The sequence below is a fragment of the Sceloporus undulatus genome, unplaced genomic scaffold (genome assembly GCF_019175285.1).
Source record: "Sceloporus undulatus isolate JIND9_A2432 ecotype Alabama unplaced genomic scaffold, SceUnd_v1.1 scaffold_14, whole genome shotgun sequence".
Classification (NCBI taxonomy): domain Eukaryota; kingdom Metazoa; phylum Chordata; class Lepidosauria; order Squamata; family Phrynosomatidae; genus Sceloporus; species Sceloporus undulatus.
This window is the reverse complement of record NW_024802936.1, coordinates 1,024,949-1,050,329: the sequence shown is the minus strand read 5'-3', so window position 1 is coordinate 1,050,329 and position 25,381 is coordinate 1,024,949. Positions and strand designations below refer to the sequence as shown.

General features: G+C 40.8%; 1 protein-coding gene across 3 annotated transcripts in view; it reads left to right on the top strand.

Annotated features, from left to right (window-relative positions):
• The window catches only part of LOC121917283 (collectin-12-like), a 116,182-nt gene extending 97,261 nt beyond the window's left edge, over positions 1–18,921 (top strand). For all 3 annotated transcript variants that reach the window (XM_042443087.1, XM_042443088.1, XM_042443089.1), the window contains 5 exons: positions 2,679–3,158; positions 7,053–7,189; positions 10,616–10,725; positions 14,007–14,152; positions 16,774–18,921. In XM_042443087.1, the coding sequence (XP_042299021.1) occupies positions 2,679–3,158; positions 7,053–7,189; positions 10,616–10,725; positions 14,007–14,152; positions 16,774–16,793 (893 nt within the window). In that variant the 3' untranslated portion in view covers positions 16,794–18,921. The remainder of the gene's footprint in view (positions 1–2,678; positions 3,159–7,052; positions 7,190–10,615; positions 10,726–14,006; positions 14,153–16,773) is intronic.
• The last annotated feature ends 6,460 nt before the right edge of the window (positions 18,922–25,381 follow it).

The window sequence follows — 25,381 nt, the reverse complement described above, 5'->3', positions numbered from 1 at the left end:
GTATAATGAGAATGTATTTTAACTATGTGTAACTTTATATATGTGCTGTTCTCCTGCCTCGATCCATAGGGAGAGGCGGGATATATTATTATTATTATTATTATTATTATTATTATTATTATTATTATTATTATTAAACAGGCCAATAGGGATGTTAATGAACTACTTTCCCTTATCCATCACCATAGATCAGGCTGAGTGGGGCTGATGGAATTTGAAATCCTACAGTATCTGGAATGCCACAGGTTCTGTGGTTGTGTTAGGACTGTGAATCTTTATTAACTTGGCTATGTATCTGTTTATCCCTGTTTACTATTGGTATCAGTAGCTGAAATATGCCAAAGTACTCAATATACATGAAAACAACTACACAAACCTTCTTTACACAGCCTATTAAATTGTTGAAATGTCAAAAGAAGGGAGGGGTATTCAGATATTTGACACAGGCCTACATCGAGTAATGCATATTTTAAGGGTATCCTCATTTTTAGTCTATTTTGACTTGATACAGTACAATGATGGGAAATAAAAGAGTAAATGTGAAGTCCAATCCTTCAGACAATCATATAACTGGTTAAAAAGCTGGAGCTAAATAACTTCAGTTAGTTGAAAAGTCTATAGAAAAATTTGGAAACTATGGGATTCACTACCACAAGATGTAGAGTTGGTCTCCAACATAAATGACTTAGAAAGAGGATTTAAAAAAATTTGTGGAGGATAAGACAATAAATTCCTACTAGTCTCTGGCGGGTTATAAATTGCCGCTTTGCGGCGATCTGCCGCTGCCGCTGTTTGCTCCGTGAGGGAGCCGCTGTAGCCAAACCACGCGGCTCCGTTATGGAGCAAAAAAGAAGCTCCAAAATGGAGCTTCTTTCCGCGGCGCAGCTATGACACCGCGAGGCGCTGCTGGCGCACTCGCAACGTTATAGGTGCCGCGGCACGTCTGGACGCTATGCGTCCAAGACGTAAACATGGCGGCGGCCGTCTCGAACGGCCGCCACCAAAAAATACGTATTGACTACATATTAGGGTTAGGGGGTGCGGAAGCACCGCACCTTCCTAACCCTAATACGTAGTCACTACGTATTTTTTGGCGGTCTGTAACCCGCCTCTGATTGATATACAGTAAATTACCCCTCATTACCAGTTGTTCAGAGATATGAAAAGTCTACTTGAAGACTTCCCAAGGGCAATGGGTTGGTCATTGTGAAAACAGAATGCTGGGCTATGGAAGGGTAATTGTTCATTGATGAATCATTGGTCTGATCTAGTACAGCTCTTTTTACATTCTGAAGATACACAGACACATATCAGAAAATGATAATCCCAAATTATTATCTGTATGACAGGAGATGCATATATTTTGCATTATTTAAAACATTGTCCAAAAAGGGTGTCTATTATTGGAAGAAGGACAGCAGGGCAAAGGTCAGTTATAACTGCCCAGCAAGCATAGAAAGCATTGCCCAAATGTTAATGTTTCATTAATGAAGTATTAACTGTAGTGGGTGTGAAAAACTGTTACTAAAAGCAACAGCCATTAATGTATGAATTGTTTATTGACCATTTGTGATACAGCCTAAAGAGTGACATGGAAAGTTATCTTGCATGTCAAACAGGCAACATGGCAGGCCACATTGAACTTCCATCACCCTGACATGGTGTTCTAAGGGAAAAGTGCCTCCCCAGATGAATGGACTTCACATATTGGAACTAGTAGTCTTTGGGCCTTATCGCATTACAAAAGAAAGATGAGAGGCAGTGAGATAGAAACAACTTTTTGCTTACTTTCCTGCATGACATAGTAGTACTTCCGTTCTCCCTCCAGAGAGAGCTAGTCATAAATGCATGGCGTTTACCAAACAGATTTTTCCAGCAAGACCCTTGTTTGCCCACAATTTTGTACATACCTGATGTGTATGTAGAATTAAAAGACATAGCTGTGTTGGTCTGGAAAATCAGTATGCAAAGGAATCTTATAGCACCTTTGAGACTAACTGAAAGAAAGAAGTTGGCAGCAGTAGCATCATTATAGTTGGTGTCACCCGGTGTGGTAACTCCTGGTGTCACCCCCAATTGACTACCTCCCATTTCACACCATACAGAATCCTTAGTAAATTTTTTTTTGCACTATTGTTTTTTGTAAAATGTAATTCTCATATACCACTGAATATCGTGCTAATAGTTGTGACATAAAAATAAAAAATTAAAATTATACATTCACATATCATATGCACAACCTAAATGTATTTCCATATATATAGTGAAAACTTGGTTAAAATGTGATGTTTTTAAAGAAAGTTTTAAAATATTTTTTTGAAATTTTAATTTTAAAAAATTCTAGGGCCACTCCTTTCTTCTCACACTGAGCTTGACCCCACTCCCACCATGTTTTAAAGTATTTTAAAGGGAAGCAGGTGAATGCCACAGTCCATTTCTGCCAAAAGGTAGGTGTTTGAGGAGCAGTGGTGTCACCCTTCCATAGGGTGACACCTGGTGCAGTCCACACCCCCTGCACCCCTCTAGTGACGCCACTTGTTGGTAGCATTGTTCTTTCATAGACGTGAGCCTACTTCCTCAGGTGGCATCTTTGATATGTGTGTGTGTGTACATAATTTGACTGTGACAGACAAAACTCACTATAATTCTATTTTCCCCTGCCTTTTCAATTATTTTAGGTCCCCCAGGTCCAAGAGGTCCCAAAGGTGACAGAGGGCCCCAGGGTCCTATTGGCCTTACTGGGCCCAAAGGACAAAAAGGAGAAAAAGGTGAACCAGGACCTCCAGGACCTCAGGGTGAAAAGGGGCCAAGTGGACCAGTTGGACCCCCAGGGGAAAAAGGTGGGAAAGGCTCCAGAGGTTCACCTGGATCCAAAGGTCAAAGAGGTTCAACAGGGAAGACTGGTCTGCCAGGACCCAGCGGAGACCCAGGACCACCTGGACCACCTGGGAAGGATGGCCCCCCAGGTCCTCCAGGCCCACCTGGACCCCAAGGCCTACAAGGAATTGTTGGGGTACCAGGACTACCTGGTCCTCGTGGATTACCCGGTCTGACTGGTGCACCTGGACTACATGGGCTACAAGGGCAGCCTGGGCCTCCTGGACCTCCTGGACCACCAGGTCCAGGAATACCTGTGGCACTACAGAGTGAGGCTAATGGTAAGACATGCTTCCCTACCAGTTTTCTGCATGCATCACTGGTATATTGTTTGGTACTGTATTAAATACCATATTGGACTGAATTAAAAGATATAGCCATGTTGGTCTGTAGAATCAGTATGCAGAGAGTTCTTGTAGCACTTCTGAGATGAACTAAAAAAAGAAGTTGGCAGCATGCGCTATTGTAGACTTCAGTGTTCTTCCTCAGATGCATTTATTGGACTGAATGCCTGTAAGAAAATGGTGCGGTGTATACTAGACCTTAACTGTTTGTGTGCTTTTTCAAGATTCTAGCCAACTCTAAACAGGAGCCCTGTACCATTTGAACTTATGAGAGGGAGGTTTTGAACAGGGAGGGAGAGAAAAGAAAAGGTATATCTTTCTTTCAGATTTACTTTCCTTCTGTATAATATAGGCCTAAAATGTTGAGAGGCTCAAGACAGGTTGCTAGCCAAACTACTACATAGTGAGGAGGAAGGATTCTAAAGAGTGGGCAAGTTTCATTTTTCTTTTGTCTTATTCTGAAACCTCTCCCTCTGGAAACTGAAGAGATTTATCATCTTGACACACATCTCTCTCAAATTTAATTGCAGGAGATTATAATTATTATAAGTCCAAACAACCCATTCCCTCCCTCATTTTCTTCTTCCTCCTTGGCATTCAGTCTTTTCTTCCTCTTTTAAATTCATATAGTATTTTACGTCTGTATAACTATGGTAGACATGTTTGATCAATGTTTGATCCAAGATATGATAAATCTTTTAATATTTCAATTGCATCATTATCTAGGTTAAATTTATGCACATCCTCCATGGGTTTTTTGTTGTTGTTGTTGTTGTTGGTGTGTTTGTTTTCATTATGTTTAGGACTGCCTTTGCACTTTCTTCTTTGACTTTCTTTAGTGATTGTTGCAAGTCTGTGATGCTTCTGCTAGTAATATGCTGTTGTCTGCATGTCAGATTTTTGAAGTTCCTTCCTCCTTCTTCCATGTATAAACCTGCTCTATGTATGATATTTTCTACATACAAGTTGAACAGATAGGGTGATAAAATGCAGTCTTGCCTAATCCCTTTGCCAACTGGGAAACATTCTGTTTTTTCATATTCAGTTCTCACTGTAGCGTCTTGTCCTAAGTACAGATTCTTCATCTGGACTATCAAATGTAGTGGCACTCCCATTTCTTTAAGAGCATTCCATAGCTTTTCATGATCTATGCAGGCATGATCTATGCAGCCTTGTTATAATACTTGCAGGGGTAGCTGTGTTGGCCATTTAGCAAATACAAACAAAAATCCATCAGTGATACCTTTATTGGCCAACCAAAATGCACAATATATTTGTTGCATGCTTTAAAACTCCATGGGCTTCTTCATCAGGCAAGATGTTACAAACCAAACAGGAGGAAAAAACAACTGGAGATGTTAATCAGATGTCTGCATGTTGTTTAAGTCCTTAGTAAAGATGGTATGCTGGGGAGGATATCTTTTGCAGGCAGGGTCCTCCTCCTTCTGGCCATGTGGCAATAGGGAGATTTTGAAAGTCCAGGAAATGTAAAGTCCATTTGCAAAAACATGGAGACTTCTTGAGGAATCCATCATTCTCTACCTACAAAGAGGCCTGTGACTTCACTGGAATGGAGACATATTGGATGGCAAAAGAGGTGAGATGCAAATGGACTTTAAATTTTCTGGACTTTGCAAAATCTCCCCATTGCCACATGGCCAGAAGGAGGAGGAGCCTGTCTTGCTATAGTCTATAAATCACATGACGATTTTTTTTCTGGCTTTCACTCACTCCATCATATGTTTGCAATATGGTCCCTAGTTTCTCTTCATTTCCTGAACCCCACTTGGGAATTTGGTAATTCTTTCTCCATATGTGCTTGGAGTCTATGTTGCAGCATTTTGCTTGCTTGTGAAGTTAACACTATGGTTCTATAATTGTCGCAGTCTTTTGTGTCCTCTCTTTTGTGAATGGGAATGTATATTGATCTTTTCCAATCTGTTGGCCACTGTTTTGTTTTCCATATTTTTTTGCATATGCTGGTTAACACTGAAATTGATTCTGTTTGTGTGTTTTGAAGCAGTTCAATTGAGATATTATCTGTTCTTGGTGATTTATTATTTCCAGTTTCTTTGAGTGCCATTTCCACTTCACTTTCCAAAATGTGGGGTTCATCTTCATGTGGTTCTTCATCCATGTGCCATTTTTCTACCCCATTGTATATAATAGGATTTGGCCATCCACAGATTTTGATGTTAATGGGGTGGTGGTCCTGGAATCAAATCCCTTTGGATACCATGGGCCAACTATACTTTGTACATATCATGAGAAGACATTACTCACTAGAAAAATGAATCCCATTTTGGGAGAAATGATATAAATCTCTTAAATAAGTAAATAATAGAAAAACCAATAATGCTTGGTACAGTAGAAGGCAGTAGGAAAAGAGGAAGATTGGATTCCAGATGGATAGGCTCAGTCAAGAAAGCCATAGCTCTAAGCCTGCAAGAACTGAAGAGGGCTGTTGATGATAGGGTGATTTGGAAGTCTCTCGTTCATAGGGTCACCATAAGTCTAAGTCGACTTCACACCAGTTAACAACAACAAGACTCACAGCAGCAAGGATGGGGGAAGCATTCAGAAAATGCACAAAGAACACGTGGGGCTGCCTTCGGAAACTTCTGTGGGACCAAAATGCTACAGGGCTGATTACAGGGAGCAAATAACACCCTTGCTGAAACAACTTTGCTAGATACTGGTCTGTTTCCTGGCAGATATCAAGTGATGTTTGTGACTTTTAAAGCCCTATATGGGTTGAGTCCCCTATATAAACCTACTTGAGTTGTAAGATCTTCTGGGGACAGTTCTCTCTCAGTCATACCTTCATCACTGACTCATTTGCTAAGGACATGGGAGAGAGCCTTCGTGGTGGCTGCTCCCACATTGCAGAATTCTCCACCATGGGTTTGTTTGGCTCCCCTCTCTGTTCCCTCTCTGTTGGGAGACAAAGGGTCTGTATAGACCAGCACCTTTGGCTGGCCTGAGGGCAGAATCAGGGCATGGCGTCTACACGATGCAGGCCCTGATTCCGCCCCAGGCTGGCATGACACTGCGCACAGCATCAAATGGCATGTGGCATCATGACACTCCTCTGGCGCTGAGTCTACATGATACAGTGCCAAAAGAGTGTGGAAAAGTCATAGCACCGTGACTTTTCCAGAGCAGAAAAAGAAGCCACTTTTTGCAGCTCCTTTTTGCGCCATGGAAAGATGAGATCAGGACCATGGCATGTAGTTGCCGCAGCCCCAATCTGGCGCTAAAAGGGGCGGCTACAGGCCACCCCTTAAAGGCAGTCTGTACAGCCCCAAAGACACAAGGGGCTTTTTCAAATGTGTTTTAAATTGTTTTAACTTTGTTTTTAATAGAGTTGTTTAATTCCCTTTTTAAACTTCTGTACTAACAGTTCCATTCTGTTCTGTTCAGCAGTACTTTGCTTTAATTTGTAAGCCATTTGAGGGGTCTCTTCTTAGAAAAAGGTGGGCTATTAAATAAATAAAATAAAATAATAGGGCAATTTGTTCTCAGACTGACCACTCTGGTTTGATATTAGAAGGAATTATGATGGCTACCCCTGAATATGTTTCCTATTTGAAAGATTACAGTGGTAGTACAAGATGGCTGCAATTCCAAAAGTAATGGAAATTTCATATAAATTATATTCTGAAGATAACGTGTTTCCTATGCCTCTTCCTTTTCCTCTCTTCAGTCAGCCCCTAAATGGTTGACTACCACTGTAGGAGAATAAAGAAGTACATAACATGTAGACAAGACATTTGTGGATGCTTGGTTCTTATCAGCTCACCCTTTTAACAAAAATATTTTGTGTTTCAGGTTGTCCCATTTACTGGAAGAATTTTTCAGGGAACTGTTACTACTTTTCAACAGAAAGAGCCATTTTTGAAGATGCAAGGCTTTTCTGCGAAGAGAAAGCATCACATTTAGTTTTCATAAATAATAAAGAGGAGCAGGTATGGAACTATATCTGATATTCCAGTGAGCTAGAGGCTTCAAATGAATTTAGGATGAGAGTCTTCACAACTTAGAAATCAACAAGTTAAATTTTAGACTACATTTTTCAGAATCTCCCAGTTGACATGGCCATACCACCTGGGAATTCAAGGAGTTGTAATCACACACACATATACACACCATTCACAGACCCTACTGCACAGCCAAACTCCATTTTCCACAGGCTACATGAAACCTGGAATCTTCCCTTTCCATTTCCCATGGCTTGCTGCAGAGGTACTACTTCCACTGAAATATCATATCAATCAGTGATGTGAGCAGGGAGCCATACAGGGTGAAGAGAAAAGAGTTTTAGTATACGGCTTGGAGGGAACAGGCTGGAGGCTGTCAACAGTGGGGCAAATTCTAGCCAGTTTTGGATTATCTTGGAAATAAAAAGAATTATTTCCCAGTTTGGGGAAGGTTGATCTGGGAGTGTGGGGATGATAATAATAATAATAATAATAATAATAATAATAATAATAATAATAATAATAATAATAATAATAATATATACCACTTTTCCACATTGATCAAAGCGGTGCACAAAAATACAGAGAATACAATAATACACATTAAAAATACAGTATGTACATACAATAAAATAGAACAATAAAACAAATTACCAATTACAATTTAAAAAGCTATATAACCAAATCAAAGCCAGCTGAGTTGATGTCAGTGATGCAGATACATATCGGGGGGGAACCATATAATATCAGGGCAAATAGGGGAAAGCTTGGTGGAAAAAGAAGGTCTTAAGTCTCTTTTTAAAGAGATCCAGGGAGGTGGTGGAGCGGAGCTCATCGGGAAGGGTGTTCAAAATTTTGGGGTCGAGATAGAGAAGGCTCTTTGCAAGGTTGACGCATATCTCGTGGTCAGAACCCTTAGCAGATTCTTCCCGGATGACCTGAGTGTGCGGGGCGGATTGTATGGGGAGAGGCAGTCCTCCAAGTAACCTGGGCCCAAGCCATTTAGGGCTTTATAGGTAATTACCAACACCTTGTATTGCGCCCGGAAGCGAATAGGCAGCCAATGGAGATCTTGCAGGAGGGGTGTTATGTGGTCCGCCCTGGAACAACCAGCAACCAATCTCGCGGCCATATTCTGCACCAATTGAAGCTTCCGGGTATGGTACAAGGGTTGCCCCATGTAGAGCGCATTACAGAAATCCAATCGAGAGGTTACCAGAGCATGTACCACAGTTTTAAGGTCCCCCCCCCGGCCCAGGTAGGGTCGCAGCTGGCGTATCAGCCAAAGCTGATAACAGGCGCTTCTGACCGTCGCATCCACTTGAGATGTTAATTGGAGCGACGAGTCCAGAAGCACTCCCAAGCTGCGAATTGAATCCTTCAGGGGGAGCGTGATCCCATTCAGGACAGGTGGACAAATTTCACTACCCGGGCCCAGGGAGCCTATCACTAGTACTTCCGTTTTCTCTGGATTCAGGCTGAGTTTGTTTTCCCTCATCCAGCCCATTACCGACTCCAAGCAGGCATTTAGAGGAGAGATGCCATCCCTAGTCACTGCAACAGTCGGAGACACAGAGAAGCATATTTGAGTGTCATCAGCGTATTGATAACACCACGCCTCGTATCTCCTGATGATCTCTCCCAGCGGTTTCATGTAAATGTTAAATAGCATGGGGGACAAAATGGCTCCTTGAGGGACACCAGATGTGAATTCCCTCCTATCGGAGCAAGAGTCCCCCAGGTGCACCATCTGGAATCTACCCGAGAGGTAGGAACGGAACCACTGGAGTGCAGTGCCCCCCGATACCCAACTCCCTCAGGCGTTACAGAAGGATATCATGGTTGATGGTATCGAAAGCCGCTGAGATGTCCAAAAGCACTAACAGGGACACGCTTCCCCTGTCCATGCTCAGACGGAGATCATCGACTAAGGCGACCATGGCAGTCTCAACTCCATAGCCCGCCCGGAAGCCAGTTTGAAATGGGTCTAGAAAATCCGTTTCATCCAAGATTGCTTGAAGCTGGAAAGCAACTGCTCTCTTGATCACCTTCCCCAAAAAAGGCAACAACGACATGGGTCAATAGTTATTTCGTATCAGGGGGTCTAAGGAGGGCTTTTTTTAGCAGAGGTCTGACTACTGCTAATTTTAGACTCAATGGAAAATGCCCCTCACCAAAAGATGAATTAATTATACGACGTAACATGGATGTTACCGCCGTTCCCCCCTGTGTTGTCAGCCATGAAGGGCAGGGATCGAGAGAGCATGTCGTCTTCCTAACACTTCGAAGAATCTTGTCCACTTCCTCGGTACTTACAAACTCAAACTGATCCAGTTTAATAGAGTCCACGGAGGCTCTGGATGCCTCTCTTATAGGTTCTGAATAAATACTGGCGTCGAGACCAGCCCTTATCCGAGAAATTTTATCCGCGAAGAAGTTGTTAAAACCGTCACAGCAGGCTTTAGATGGTTTTAATATAGGTTTCAGGGAGGGGGCAGTTGTATCAGCTCCCTCACTACCCTGAACAGCTCTGCCGGATGTGACTCCGCGGACGCAATACGTGCAGCATAGAACGAATGTTTAGCTGCACTTATTGCCACTCCGTAAGACTTCAAAAGAGTCTCAAGGAGTGTCTTGTCGGATAACTGCTGTGTCTTCGCCAGTTGCACTCTAGTCATTGCACGGCCCGTTTCATTTCCCTGAGATCTTCCATATACCAGGCTGTTTATTAGAAGCGGGCCGGAAAGGACGCTTAGGAGCGATACTGTGTATAGCCCTGGAGAGATGTGTATCCCAGGTGTTAGTCAGCGCATCAACAGAATCGCCGTCAGTTCCAACCATATAACCCTCTAAGGGCTTCTTGGAACCTTTGTTCCATCAGCCTTCGAGGGTGGACCATCCTAATAGGTCCTCCACCCCCAGGGGGGATTTGGGTAGAAGCCTTTAGTCGAGCCTCAACCAGGAAGTGATCTGTCCATGAAAGGGCAGAGGTGTTACATACCTCTGCCCACGGAGCATCCATGTCTGTACAAAAGATAACATCGAGTGTGTTACCGGCGCAATGTGTAGGCCCTGAGACCAATTGAGACAGGCCCATGGCAGTCATGATAGCCATGAACTCCCAAGCCGCACCCGTTAGTCCTTGTGAACTGGCCTCGAAAGGGATGTTGAGGTCCCCCAGGACAAGAAGCCTAGGAGACTCCAACACCAGTTCCGAGACGAGTTGTGTCAGCTCGGCTAGGGAGTCTGTTAGCGCACGGGGTGGGATGTTTCACCACCAGTTGCTTTTATGTTCACAGACCTTTCGTGTCTGCAATAAATCAATGAAGCTATTAGGTAAACCACATCTATACCCAAAGCTTTTGTGTGTTTTCAATGCAGAATAATGCAACCAGTCTTTTCTTCTGTTCACAGCAATGGCTAAAAAAACAGGTTATTGCAAAAGGCAGCTTCTGGATTGGGCTCACAGATGCAGCAAAGGAAGATGAATGGCGATGGTTGGATGGAACATTACCAGAATATGTGTATGTATAGGAGAGATCTGTTTTTTGCCACTGTTCTTGCTGTTGGCATTTTAAAAAACCAGTTAGCATATAGACATGATGGAAATGGAAAATGTTGCCACGAAGTTATGTATTAGTGCTTCATCAGAAACTGCTATTATTTTTTGCCTCTTTTTTATTTATACTCTGATGTTTTTTCCCTTCACAAAGCATTGTTTTCTTGAGAAAAACAAAAGCACTATTGTAAAAAATAATTATAGAACCACATAGTTTGCCAATGTTTATTACACTACTTTATTACAAACTGGGGATTAAGAAATTACAGATTACCCCCTCTTTGGTTTATGTCTCTGTGTGTGTTCTTCATTTTGTAGTACAGCCACCCATAAGGAGAAAGTCTATAGACTTTGACAGCACATACAGTTTTATAGCAGAGGTGGGCAACTGTGGCAGGTATGGGGACACATTTCTACTCCTAGGGCCCTCTAGGGGCTGCATAAACTGCCAAAAATGCCAGGAAAAAAAATCTGGAAGTGGTCTGAGGTCCCTTTCTGGTTTTTATGTTTAAAGTTAAACAGTGAAGGGGAGCCTTCAGTTTATTTTAAAAATGTATTGCTCCAGGAGAAGCAATATTTTTTCTTCAAGAAAAAAATCTAGAAAGTTAGGTCATGAACTATCTAAACATGGATGGACATGGAGCTCATGTCTACTTTCATCAGTTGTAGCTAATTGCTACATTTTCATGTTTACATTGAAATATATTACAAGTTGAGCAAGCCAAGCTGCTTTGAACTGGAGTCACCCAGTCCACCTAGGACCAAACCTGGACCAGAATTACTAAAATTAATAGTTCTTACTAAGTGAAATTAGGCCCATCTTCTTTAGTAACTCGGGTGATCTGTTTGATGTAGAATTCTGAGTGAAGGAAGTGTCACTTGCTCAACTGAATAGTTTTGTCTTACCTTGATGAATTCCAAAGTACTTAACTCAAGCTGTCTTCTGTAATGCATATGTCCCAAAATGTAATGAAATTCTGAATTCTCAGGAAAAAAAATTGGACTTCCATCTCTGAGAATATGTGAAGTATACACATATACTGTACATCTGAGAATAGGGAGAATAGACAAAGAATGGGTGAAAAGAAATATTCAGTAGATGACACATGCTGGAAATAGGAGGAAAGTGGAATTTGGAAAGCAAAATCAGTGAATTTGAATTTTGCATATATATTGTGTGAGAGGTTAAAGAAGAGAGTACGAATATACAGTCCAAGTAGAGGGTTGGGAACTTAACTAAGGCTCAGTACAGACCACTGCTTTGCAGTGGCCTGGGGCCAATTTTAGGGTTCCAGAGAGTGCAGCATCCGCATGGACATATGGGCAGCGCCATCTTTACGTGGCACTGTCCATACATGGTGTGTGTGTATGACGCAGGCATGGCACCACGGCCACACCTCTGGGTGCTGCACTTGCATCTTGGACATGTCACAGTGTACCAATGGTGCACTGATGACGTCATCTCCGTGCGCCAAAAAAGAATCCATTTTTTCTGGGTTCTTTTTGGCCCAGAGGGGCTCCGTGCCATTTGGCTGCTGCGGCGTCCGTCCGGAGGGAAACAGGCTGCCTCCAGCCTGCCCTTTTGGGGCAGTCTGTCCCAGGCCTAAATAGCTGTTGCAGAGGCAAAAAGCCTGTACCTAAATTGCATTCAGCTGCAGAAGAGTGAAGCCATCATCCTGGTTAGTATAGTGAACTAGTTTATGAAATGTGAGGCCCACCATGCAGCTTATGGAAATAAATAAGCTTAATACAGTAGGTATCTGCGGGGGTTTGGTTCCAGGACCTGCTGTGGATACCAAAATCTGTGGTTGTTGAAGTCTCATTAAGTACAATGACATATAAAAAGGTGTCCCTTATATAAAATGGCAAAATCAAGATTTGCTTTTGGAATACAGTATTTCAAATCATAAATTGTTATATCTGTGGATAAAGAATCTCTGGATACAAAGGGCCAACTTGTATTTATTATCTGAATTTTAGAGGCTGTAACTTTAGTAGATACCAAACTTCCATTTCACAGCAAACAATGGACCACTAATTAAATAGACACTCTGAGACCTTGCCATTCAACAAGAGACCAACATACAGATTAACATGTAAATCACTTCCTCTCAATCAAGGGTCACACAATATATATACCCCACTCACTTCCATGTCAGCATTCTCTGAAAATACTGGCCACAGATGCTGGCAAAATGTTAGGAATAAATTCTTCCAGAACATGGCCACAAAGCCCAAAAAAAACCCATAAAAAAACTATGGATGCTGGCCATGAAAGCCTTCAACTTCACAAACTTCAATTTTATTTCCCCTTGAGTTCAGTAGGGCTTACTTTCTGGAAAGTAGATAAAGGACTGCAGGCTTAAGGACCTGACCATTCTTCATTTATAATTCCAGGTACAAGCAGCTAGGTAAATTCTGTAGTATTGTTTCCAGAAGCAGAAGGCTGAAGAAACTGGTATAGAAAAACATTGTTGCAGAATAGTCCTTGTGGAATTGTCCTTAAAGGGTGTATCCACACCGTACAGTAATATCAATTGGATACCACGTTAAGCACAACAGCGCCATCATGGGGAACCCTGGGATTTGTAATTTGGGGAGGGGCATAGAATTTTCTAGTACATTCCCCAGAGCTACAGCACAGAGAATTCTGAGTACCTCATGAAACTACAGATCCCAGAATGCCACAGGATGGAGCCATGGTAGTTAAAGTAATGTCAAAGTGCCATAATTATACAGTATGGATACATAGTGCTGGGTGGTTAACATACAAATGTGCCTTGGATTTCATGCCCTGCCTCTTTCTGTGTACTGGATAACACAAAACTATTTCTTTGACTTTGATTTGGAGATGCATATGTAACTCCAACAGGAAGACGTCTTCATGTCTACATAGTTAAACTGCAATTGCACACAAAGCAGCCAAATGCAGCCCCATGGACTGACTTTGCCCACGTCTTCTTCATGTACTAAATGCAAACCCAGTTCTGAATAAAGCCATAAGTCTAATTTTAGGCTTTTGAACTTTTTTAGTTTGTTCAATTGATTCCCTTCCCTCAAGACCAGCTGTTTTCCATTTCCAGGAAGAGTCATGCATTGTTTGTTAAAGAGTATGTTTTCTGTTCAGAACAGATTGTTTGGTATTTTGCTTTGTTTTTACAGTTTTATTAATGTCCTCTGTCACACAATCACATGATGGTTTGCTATTTGTCTTGTGGAATGATCCATTTTCTGTTTTGTTGAAAGAAACTGGAGTGCTGGGCAGCCTGATAACTGGAAACATGGCCATGGACCAGGGGAAGATTGTGCTGGTTTAATTCATGCTGGGTTCTGGAATGACTTTTACTGTGAAGATGTTAACAGTTTTATTTGTGAACAGGAGACGGACAAAGGTATGTTAGAGTCTTGATGAGTACATTTTCATTTGCCACAAAGGCCAAATCCTAAACCAGTTTTACACAGTTGGCATAAGGGGGAATCTAGTTCCCCATGGCTATGGACAGACTCTTAGAAGCTCCTGGTAGAGCACTCCCACCAATACAAAAAGCTGTGTGCAGATCAAAGTTTCTTCCTAGTTCTGTTTGTGCTGTTCAGGTCATGGAACTTTCAAGGTTCTGGCAAGAACTCAGTGATTATGCTGGTCTTCTTTTAAACATTATATTAAATAATACTATAGGACTGTGTATTTGCATATGTGTGTGTCATTAGTTAGAACTCTATGTACTTACAATAGCCATGACAGCTAGGCTGTCATCAGTGCTACAGCAGCCTGCTACTACTTGGTGCCTTACAGATGTGTTTTGGGGGGTGGGACTACAGCCTCATAATGCCTAATCAGCAGGCTAATAACTGTTGTGGTTAGCAAATACAGGAGCCATAGGAGATTATTGCATTCAGTTTAAAACTACTTATCCCCAATGGGATAAAATCGCATTTAATTTTAAAAGCGGGTGTTATTGCATTCAGCTGCAGCCAGGCAAGTGCAACCCATCTGCAGCCCGGATCCCAGCCGTGGCTTTTCAAAAATGATAAGCTCCTCTTTTTGAAAAGCCACTGGATAAGCACGGCTGGGATCCGGGCTGCAGACGGGTTGCACTCACCTGACCATGGCGATAATACCCTCTTTTAAAATTAAATGTGACTTTATCCCGTCGGGGATACGTCGCTTTAAACTGAATGCAATAATCTCCTAAATCTAAGACATCTGGAAAGCACCAGGTTTGGAAAGACTTGGCTAGTGTTTTTAGTTTGGATAAGGGGAATCCCACTCAGCCATGAAGTTCATTGGGTGGTCTTGGATAAGTAGTTCATTTGCTTGCTTGCTGTTTTTCCCGCCCCCACAGCCTCTTCTAACTAACAAGATTGCCATCAAGGATAAAATGTTCCTATGAGTTTCATAGAGCAAATATTTATTGTTAGCGTTGTTGCTATATGCCTTCAAGGCAATCCCAACTTTGTGACCTATGCTAGGTCCACTACACCACACTGGCTCCTAACATTATGCATTACAGATTAATATTTCTGCAGGTAAGAGGTTCTTTGGTATGGGCCAACATTTAACCTTGTTAATAAGAACAGCTATTCTTTAGAGTCTAAACTACATAGCACAAGTCTGCATACCACAGCAGCATGCTGCAACAGGACATGCAGATCCAACTCCCTTGCTACAACACTTCACTGGCGGCCCATCTGTTTCCAGCTACAATTCAAAATGCAAATTATGATCTATATAAAGCCCTATATGGGTTACTTCCAGGCTATCTAACAGAAGGTATCTCCATGCATGAGCCTGGCAGTCCTTGAAACCCTCTGGAGAGGCCCTTCTTTCAACCCCAATATCTTTACATTAACAATTAGTGGAGACACATGATAGGGCCTTCTCAGATACCCTTGGGCTTTGGAACTAAAGGGCTCTCCAGACTGCCGCAAAAGGGCAGGCTGGAGGCACCCAATTTTCCTCCGGAGGGATGCCACAGCAGCCAAACCACATGGCGTCCCTCTGCCCCAAAAAGAACCCGAAAAAATTGATTCTCCTTGGGACGCTGTGCGGACATCACAAGCAATGCACAGAGATGTCTATACACTATGCATCACTTACATCATGTTGGTGGCCCCCGTGTGGATGGGAGGTCGCCATTATGCTGCTGCAGTGACGTGCTAGGGTTAGGGAGCATGCGGTTGGTGTGCGCTCCCTAACACAAGAATCGCCTCCAGGACACCGCTTCCTGCTGGTTTGTACCGGACCAAAGGAGGCTAGTTGGATGGCCCCATTTGTGCTTTCATCAGCAGGCAAAGATTGTTTTAATCTGACAGGCTTTTGAGAACTTGTTTTTAAGAGCATGGTATAGTGTTTTAACTGGTACTGTTTTTTAAACTGTTTTTTGACATTTTACCTATATGTTGTTAGTGTTGTTAATAGTTTAATTCCATTCTAATTTTGCTTTTTTGTATGTTTTAATTATATTGTACTTATTTTAATTTGTAAGCCACATTGAGTCTCAGTATGGGAGGTAAAGGCTGGGTGCAAATGATGGTGATTATGATAGTGATGGGGTGGTAATGTTATGAGCTAAACAAACAACTGCAGTAAGCAGTCTGTCTTTCCCTTATAACATAAAGTGAAAGTGGGACATTGCAGGAGTGATATTTGCAGGGAACCAAATACTTTACACCTTGTTCTCACTTTTGAGTCCTCCCCAGTAAAACTCACACACACTTACTGCCCACTGATCTTTGCTATAGTTACTCATCTTTCCTCATCCCAATATTTGTTTTATATTAGCTGGCATGGACACCAGTGCTTGCTAAGGTGACAACTCAGTGTTTGGAATAGTTACTTTTGAACTACAGCTCACATAATCCCTCGTCAGGATGGGAATGGGGCAATGTCAGGGGCAATATAGTTCAAAAAAGTAATTGTTCAAAGCAGAAGGTGTTCTTAGTTTATGGGCTTTTAAAACCAGATTTTACTTGTATTGCATCTTAATGTAGTTTTTTCCACTTCACTTTTCAGCTCAGGCTCCAGGATTGTAATAGGCTGTGAACTAAGAGACACAAGAGACTGAGACCTGAATGATGAAATATCCTCTGGGACTGAATCATCACCCACCCTAGAAAGGGAGCACTGAGAACTTTATGATAAACATACTTCATCAGCACAATCTGTCCTCCACATCTTCTAATCTTCCAGGGGTTTTACAACTTGTTGCACAAAAGAACTGATTGGAAATTGCAATTGGAGTGAACTACATGTAGATCCTCTTCAGCCATGCTACTTGTAAATCTTGAAGATATTTACTATTAGTCAATGAACTGTGCCAAACTGACTATAAATAATGACTTTTCCACTGTAGGAAGAAGGGGGAAATACAAAGCTACTGTGTAAATGCAACAGCCACTTGCTAAAATCCCAAATATCATCAAATTATATAAATATACATTTATAAATATATATAAATTTTATATAAAAATATATATAGTCCAGTCCTGATCAGTAATATAGAATATACTTTTTAAAGCTTTTAAATTTTTGTATTTTTGTACAAAATATTTGCTTATTACATTGATCTTTTTAATTGCCTTTTTTATATAAATATAGTATACCGATGCCAAAGAAAATAGCAGTGACACTACTTATCATTCATTAGAAATGATTGTCAGGTATAAGTCTCATTAGCTATAAAAATGTATTTTGCTTTCATACAGTTCCCAGATAAATTGCCATCATCTAATAACTTGTGAAGCTGATTAAAATTGCCATTCACAGTATTCCACAAAAGCATAGAATATGGTGTGATCCCAGTGAAAGATATGCTGCAGTCCTCAAATCTCCTTTCCCTATCAGTTGGTCCAATTGACTGCAATGGGATGACTCCAAAGTATGGCAGAGTAACCTCTATTGAGGAGTGAGGGAAGCCTAGCAATCCTATCCTATCCTCAGGAACAATGATTATTACTCTGCCTTCAGGGAAGAGGCATTGCACTTGAAAGGAAGGACCTGAACGCAGTGGTAGGATACATGCTTCGCATGCTGAAAGCCACTGGTTCAAAGACAGTTATTTCCAGTTAAAGTAGCAAGTGGTGGGAAGGACTTCTCCCTGGATCCCTGGAGGATTGTTGCCAGCGTGCATAAATAATAGTGGGGTGAGAGGGACCACAACAGTCTTACCTAGTATAAAGAAGATACCTATGTTTTATTATATCCTTCCTATTTGGATGGTTTCTATTGGCATATAAACCAAACTGATGATTGGATTGTGTAATACTAACAAATAGGTTGCAACTGAAATAGACATTTCATTCAGATGTGTATGTTGTCTTCAATATCTTTTGGGGTTTTGTTTTTTGACTCATTTTTTTTTAAGAATGACAGTGGAGCAGCATGAGGATACTTTATCCTTTAACTGATAGACTTTTTTTTCTGCTGCAGATCAGTCCCTCTAAGCTGTTGCCCTTACCCTCCCTGGGAAAAATGGATTGGTGAAATGTTTAAAGTGCCTCCTCGCTATTGTTACTTCTTTCCTTCTTGTCAACCACTCAAAAGCTCAAAAGAGCAGAGGGGCAGGATAAAATGACAGTGGAAGAAAATTACACTCATCAACATATTATGTCTTATTTGGTGCTCAGTTGGCACAAATACTGGCAGTTAAGACTTTCTGTACCAGTATCATCTTCAATAACGAATCGTGCATAAACCAAAAAACATGATCAAAATAAAAAGCAGATCTCACATTTGGAGTATGTGAGAGTTATGTGAAATCTGTGTGCTGAATTTACTGTATGAGTGTTCATGTCGCTTACATTTGGCAGAAGTGTCTGCAATCAGTTTTGATAAAGGTTCCAGGCACATAATCCAACTCAATGAATGTTGGCATTCAGGAAGGAAACAAATGAATGTACAGAACTAAATGCCTGCCACATCTCTGACAAACTCGGAAACTCTAATACAGTTTACTCAACAATAGTATCACTTGCCCCTCTCCTCATTTCAGTTAGATAACATGTGCTAAAACGTATTTCTTCGCTTTCACCTCCAGTTTCCCTCAGTATTTGTCATGGCTCATGAGTAATCAGCTGTCTTGTTAACAGGGAAATTGAGTGTTCTGTGTTGGTAAACAAGTGATTCTCCAGACCCTGCTGGGCTGCAACCCCTATAACCTTTCGCTACTGGCCAGGCTGGCTAACAGAAGCTGGCAGAAGTGACCATCCAACAACATCAGGAGGGCCAACTGATACCTACCTCTGCTGGCAATGATTTCCCAGGTGTTTGGGAATGGTCATTCTCCTGGAGCATTTTATATGACTTCATGTACATATGTTACATGCAAACACTTTTTATGTTATACTGGTGCTTTTCTGAATATGTAATCAACATCCATGGCTCTTCCTTGAACTTTCAGATTGGGTGCTCCATGCACACAACTCAAGACTTAGGGAGTGTTCAGTTATCTGCAGCTACAGATCTAGGTGGAACCTGGATTTATGATGCCACAATTCTTATCCATTGAGCATGAAGAAACGTGCCTTCAAATGTCTATCAAAAAAAGGAGCACTCCAGTACACATAAAGTGTTCCTGTAGGCACAGATTTCATCCACTCACTGTAGTGGTTGTTGCTGTTCTGGTCATGCAAAGAAATATAAGTGTGGGGTTTCCTCACAGTCTGAACCAAATGGTTGAAAGTCCTTGTGTGAGTGCAAGAGCAGAAGTGCTGGAGCTCCTAAAGTTCATGAGAAGGAGCCCCATGGATGGATTGGATGATTATGCCTCAGCTGAATGAAAGACAAAACAAAAAACAACAAACAAATTTTAGCTAAATTCAATATTTTCAAATATCTCATCCTGACTGCTGAGCAAAGAATCCAGAAATGATAGTAAACAACCAGCTACTCATTCTACCTCATCATTACCCTTAAAGGCTTGTTTTGTACCATAACATAGAACTATGACGTTTTTAAATTGTTGGGATGAGACACACACACAAACAAGTCCTGTTCCAGAGTTTACCCCATGAGATTAGGATTGTAAACGGGAAAAGTAAAGGTTGGGTCCCCCCACTTCCCTTTCAGCACATTGTTCCCAAAGCACTCCATGCACTAGAATGATACATCTACTGCCTAGACCAAGTTCTACTTCTGTGGGGTCCCTGTACAATTTAGAACTCAGATTTGCCTGGGCTCCATAGTGAGGGAAAACCCTACAAAAATTGAACCAAATTTCCACTACAGAAATCCAGCTTCCAATACATGTAGCACTGAAGAAACTATAGCTTGGAAAAGTCACTTTGTTGGACTTGGAGTCTCAGAATTCCAAAGCCATCATGCTCTTTGACCATGCTGGCTGGGGGATTCAGGGAGATTTTGTCCCCAAATGTAACTTTTCCAGTCTCTGATAGAGACAAGCCACACAGAGGAAGAATGGAAATCTCCATCCTTTATCTGCCAGCTTGTTCACTTGCCTGTTTTCAGAGTAGTATGGCTCAAAAACAAGGTTGAAGGCTGAGGCAGGGTAGGGTACATAGAACAGAATATGAAAGATCTGTAGTGTGTTTTATGAAATGTTTCAACAGCAACATTCAGTGTTGAGAAAATTGTCTTTCTTGAAAACATTTTAAAACAATGTAATCTGAATCTAATCCTTTCTTTAAACCACAAACCATTTTCAGAGCAAAAGCAGAAACTCATACCAAATAAACTTGTCAATTATGGTCATACTTATTTCCCGCCCACACAAATTTTGCAATAAACTGTTGCTCATGATGCAGCTGTATGAAACAGCCAAAAATGTTTCAAAATGCAGTTTCCGGAACAGACGTGTGTGTGTGTGTGTGTGTGTGTGTGTGTGTGTGTGTGTGTGTACGTACATTGGCTTCCATACAAATAAAAATATATACAGTGACACAAAAACAGTTTTTCTTTCTGGACTTGACTTTCCTCCTCCCTTTCTTTCTCCGTATCACACTACATCTATGTCCCAGCTTGTTTGGGTCCTGGCATTTGCCTTATTCTTTACTGGGTAACTTTTTTATACACACACACACATGCACACTTTGTTTTCCTTTATTTAGCTTTAAATGCTTGTTATCTTTTAACCTGAGGATGGATGCCCTTGGATAAATGCATTAACTTCTCCTGATGTGTGACCTTAATTTTAATTCTTCAAGTTTTGTGGGAAATCCTCAACAGATCACATCACCAAAAGATCTGGCATAGAGCACATATATGTAATGTGCTTAGATCCAGGCAACTAGCTTATTTTACAACAGATTCTAATCTTTATTATACTACTCCAATGGCAGTTAATTAGAAGAGCTAGAAATGTTACTTTTTGAACTATGACTTGTAGAATCAATAGCTGTAGTTTAAAAAGTACAGTGAGCACTTGTTATCCACTGGGGTTTGGTTACAGGACCCCCGTGGATACCAAAATCTATGAATGCTCAAGTGCCATTAAATTCACTGGCATAGTAAAATGGTGTTCTCTATATATAATGGCAAAATCAAGGTTTGCTATTTGGGATTTATTCTTTTTAAGAATATTTTTCAACCCGTGGATGCTTGAATCTGAGGAGAAAACAATATGTGGATAGTTTTCCAAGTTTTGCTAGTGATATTACTAAACCTCCCCATGTATTAAGTTTTTCTTAGGTCTTTTTCTTTCTGAACCAGGTGACATTTGGTGTATGGTAGCCATACTATGAGAGCCAGCATGATGCAGCGGGTTTTAGTTTTGGACACTGACTCTGGAGATCAAGGTTCAAGCATCCAGTTCTGTTCTTCTTGTCATGCTCTCCTCTGTAAGCCCCTCCACTCTCCTACAGTGGGTCAATGATAGCTAAAAATTGGGGGGTTGGGAGCTGAAGGAGGACAGGCATCTTCACCCCACTTGACAGAGCTTCACAGTACCTTGTCCTGCTCAAAAATCTATTAAGGATTAGTTACAGGAGCACCATCCCTTATCTAATCTGGGAACCTTCCTTCTGTTTAAAGTCAGCATGGTGTAGTGATTTGAATGTTGGACTACCGCTCTGGAGACCAGGGTTCGATTCCCAGCTCAGTCATGAAACCCACTGGCAAGTCATATGCTCTCAGCCTCAGGGGAAGGCAATGGCAAAGCCCCTCTGAACAAATCTTGGGATCACCATAAATTGGAAACAACTTGAAGCCACAAAATAGACACAAGTGCCAGGAAGAAGCCATCCTGGCAAACTGGAAAGAAGGTAGAATGTAGATCAAGTAGGTTATAAATCAGCAAAGGAGGAATGTGAGCCACATCGCAAAAGGTGCTCCCAGAGGAGGTCTTTAGTATACACTCTCCCTTTCTCCTTCACAGTTTCTTTTTATCTTGAACCCAGATACCATCATATTCTATTTGTAACTCTCGTGAGTTCCATGTTTTTCCATGTCTGTTGCTTATTTGCTTGCTGCAGTAAATCCATTTTAAAAGGAAAGGGGAAATATTTATGCAACATCTTTGAGTGATAATGTCATATATATAGAATACAGCCACCACACCATGATTGCCCAGGCCCTGTGATTTCAATGCCAAAACCTTAGACTTAGGGGCAACCACTTGCAATGTCACAGGGGAGGTTCCTGGTGATGACATTAAGCATGATACATTAAGTATCAACCACAATTGCAAAGTATTTAAAATTCAAATAAACAATTATTATTATTATTATTTTATTATTATTAACCTTTATTTATAAAGCACTGTAAATTTACACAGCGCTGTACATACAATCTTTTTAATTGGACGGTTCCCTGCCCTCAGGCTTACAATCTAAAAAATGCCAAATCTAACAGAGGAGGAAGAGATATATAAACACATTCTTCAAGGCAGCACCTCTCTTTCACCTTGAGGACAAAGAAGAGATGTCAGGCCCTGAGATCTGGCAACCCCAAAGGAAGCCCCTTTGCTAAGAAAGCATTTGGATTAATCTTGTGTTCTAACCAGCAGCTAAGATAAAGCACTTGGCTGCGCATTTTACTCTGCCTTTGATCTTTGCCTTCCAAAGGTCAAAGATACTCCAGGTTTTGCCCAGTGGGACACTACCTGTGGTCTGAAAACAAGCTAGATCTAAATACATATCACTGGCAAGGAGCGCCTCTGCTAACCATCTTTTTGTGTTTTCCAGTCCTGTAGGCCTTGCATTTCGAAACTGTAGAGCACTAGATAAAAGCAATAAATGTATAATGTATTTCCCACAACAACTATCACTAGAATCCTGTTTTTTAAAATAGGGATATGTTTAGATTTTCTTTCCTCTTTATTTTGGGGGTTACAACATTGTGCATTCCAGAGTCATGCTAACCAGTTTAAACAAGGAAACAATGGACAACTGTGAAATAAGTGTACATTCCAAAAATGTTTGGGCTGCTTTGTACAAACAGTTCTAGAACCGATGCTGATGATACAGAGGCCAAACTAATCATTTTAAAAATTACTTGGGGCAGATGGGGACTTAGCAAAAGTAAACTACTACTGCCTATCCTTGCTTGAGTTTTCTTGCTCATTAATAACTTTTGTCATCTTTATCATGCTCTTATGTTGTTTGGCCACATTGTCCCAGTTTTCATCTGTGAAATGTTGGAGAGTGTGGAATGACATCCTGGACAGCTTGCATGATGTCCTGTCTTTTAAGAATGGTTCCTCCTGCTGAGCTTGGAGTGTTTTTAGGGGGAGAAATTGCTTGCTTTCAGATATAATCTGGTGCACATCTGACCTGTAGTGTACTAAGTCACTACATGGAAAATGTATTTCTTTGGGTAACAACTCTCAGACGTCTTCAGCCACCACTAGCACTGCAACAATGCAGTGATGATGGCTTCTTAAAAGCTGATTCAACCTGACTTCATCACATGTCATCAGCATCCATAATGATTTTTCAAACAGCAGCAGCTGGCATTTCCAATGCCAGTGGGGGTGTTGAATCTATTGCAGGTTTCAGTTTGAACTTTAAAGGAGCTGTCCAAGCTTCTGAACTTATTTTGGAGAAAGATGTCCAAATCTTTAACAGCTCCTTTAAAGTTCACACTAAAACCCAGGATGGATTCAGCAACCCACTGACAGCAGTGCCACCACTAGGTATGAACATATGGAAATACTGACTGAAAATCATCAGGGAGTTAATAAATATAGCTGTATTCATAATGATGTTGCTGCTCTCTTTTTAAACACACATTTATCAAATTCTTAACTTTAGTGCAAAACCTGTTGTAGTTAGCACAAAATACCTAAATCTGGGGCCCTTTCACAATATAGAATTATAGTCCTAAAATTCCTCTTTAAATGCTATGATTCTAGCATATGGAATGCTGCCAGCTAACTGTAGTGCCTCCCATAATTTCAGCCATGGGATGAAATCATAGAAGTTAAAATGCAATAACTGTGTAGTGTGAAAAGTGACAATCTGAGTACTGATAGCACTATATCCTGAGCAATATTTTTATGTATCAATCACTCCAAGAAACTAGCTTGATTAAAGCAGAGACACAAATCATGATCTTGGGGAAACAGCTTCAAACTCTCCTCACTGATTCTTACGGGCTCTTTCCCTGTTGTACTGGGTTTGGATCCTCTGCCTCTCAACACTGCACTATTTTTGGATGATTCCATTGAGGTGAGCTCATTACGAATGGCACACCATTGTTGCAAAAACAATATGAAGTGTCTCTTCTTGAAGGGAGTCAATTATCATCCTAATTAAAAATATTTTAAAATTCCAAAACAATTGTTCAAAAAGATGTTTTGATTTTGTTTGTGATATATAAACTTTTTTTGTGACATAAAATGTAGAAACTGAAATACAGTGTTGATTCAACCATGAACATCTTATGCTTTCTTGAGTAACAAAAAGAATGTACTGAAAGGACTTCAAAAATCTGTTAGTAATTTCATTAGTATTGCCTCTTGCCAACATTATATGGCAACTTAATTTGGAGACAGAATACCTTCTTTTGCCAAATTTGTGTAATGATTATGTAAACTTCAACTTGCAAGTAAGCCAATTATAGTCTAATATGCATCTCTGTCCAGCCAGCTCTTGCCACATCTGTAATCTTCTTGCTTTGGAAGAAGTTGTGTTTGTACTGATTAAGCCTTCTCGGCAACATTAGATATATCAAAACAAAGTCGGCTTCCTAGACTACTACCTGGCTTTCAGCCCAGATGTGACACTTACATTGTCCTTATTCCATCATATCCACACACACACACACACACACACACAATTTTCTTTCTTGCAACACTGACAATTTAATGTTAAATTAAAACCGATAATATACATTCAAAAAATACATTCAGATCTCAGAACTCTTTTTCAACACGTTATTTTATATAGTTTACTAGTTTTGTAATCTTTGATCTAAATGTATCCAGTTTCATCTCTGTATTCTTCTCTAGGTACTTATTACTTTACATTACACATTTATTCTACTGGTTCTTGGCAATAGGAATAGCTTAAATTCTAGTGTCAGTGACATTATTTATTTCTCTTTTTCTTTGTTAATAATTTTGGCTTCTGTATAAACCTTTGATATTTTTAAATTTTGAAAATGCTGAATCTGTTCCTTGTTTCCAGTTCAAATTGTCACTTATTTTATTTTCCAGCTTTTAACG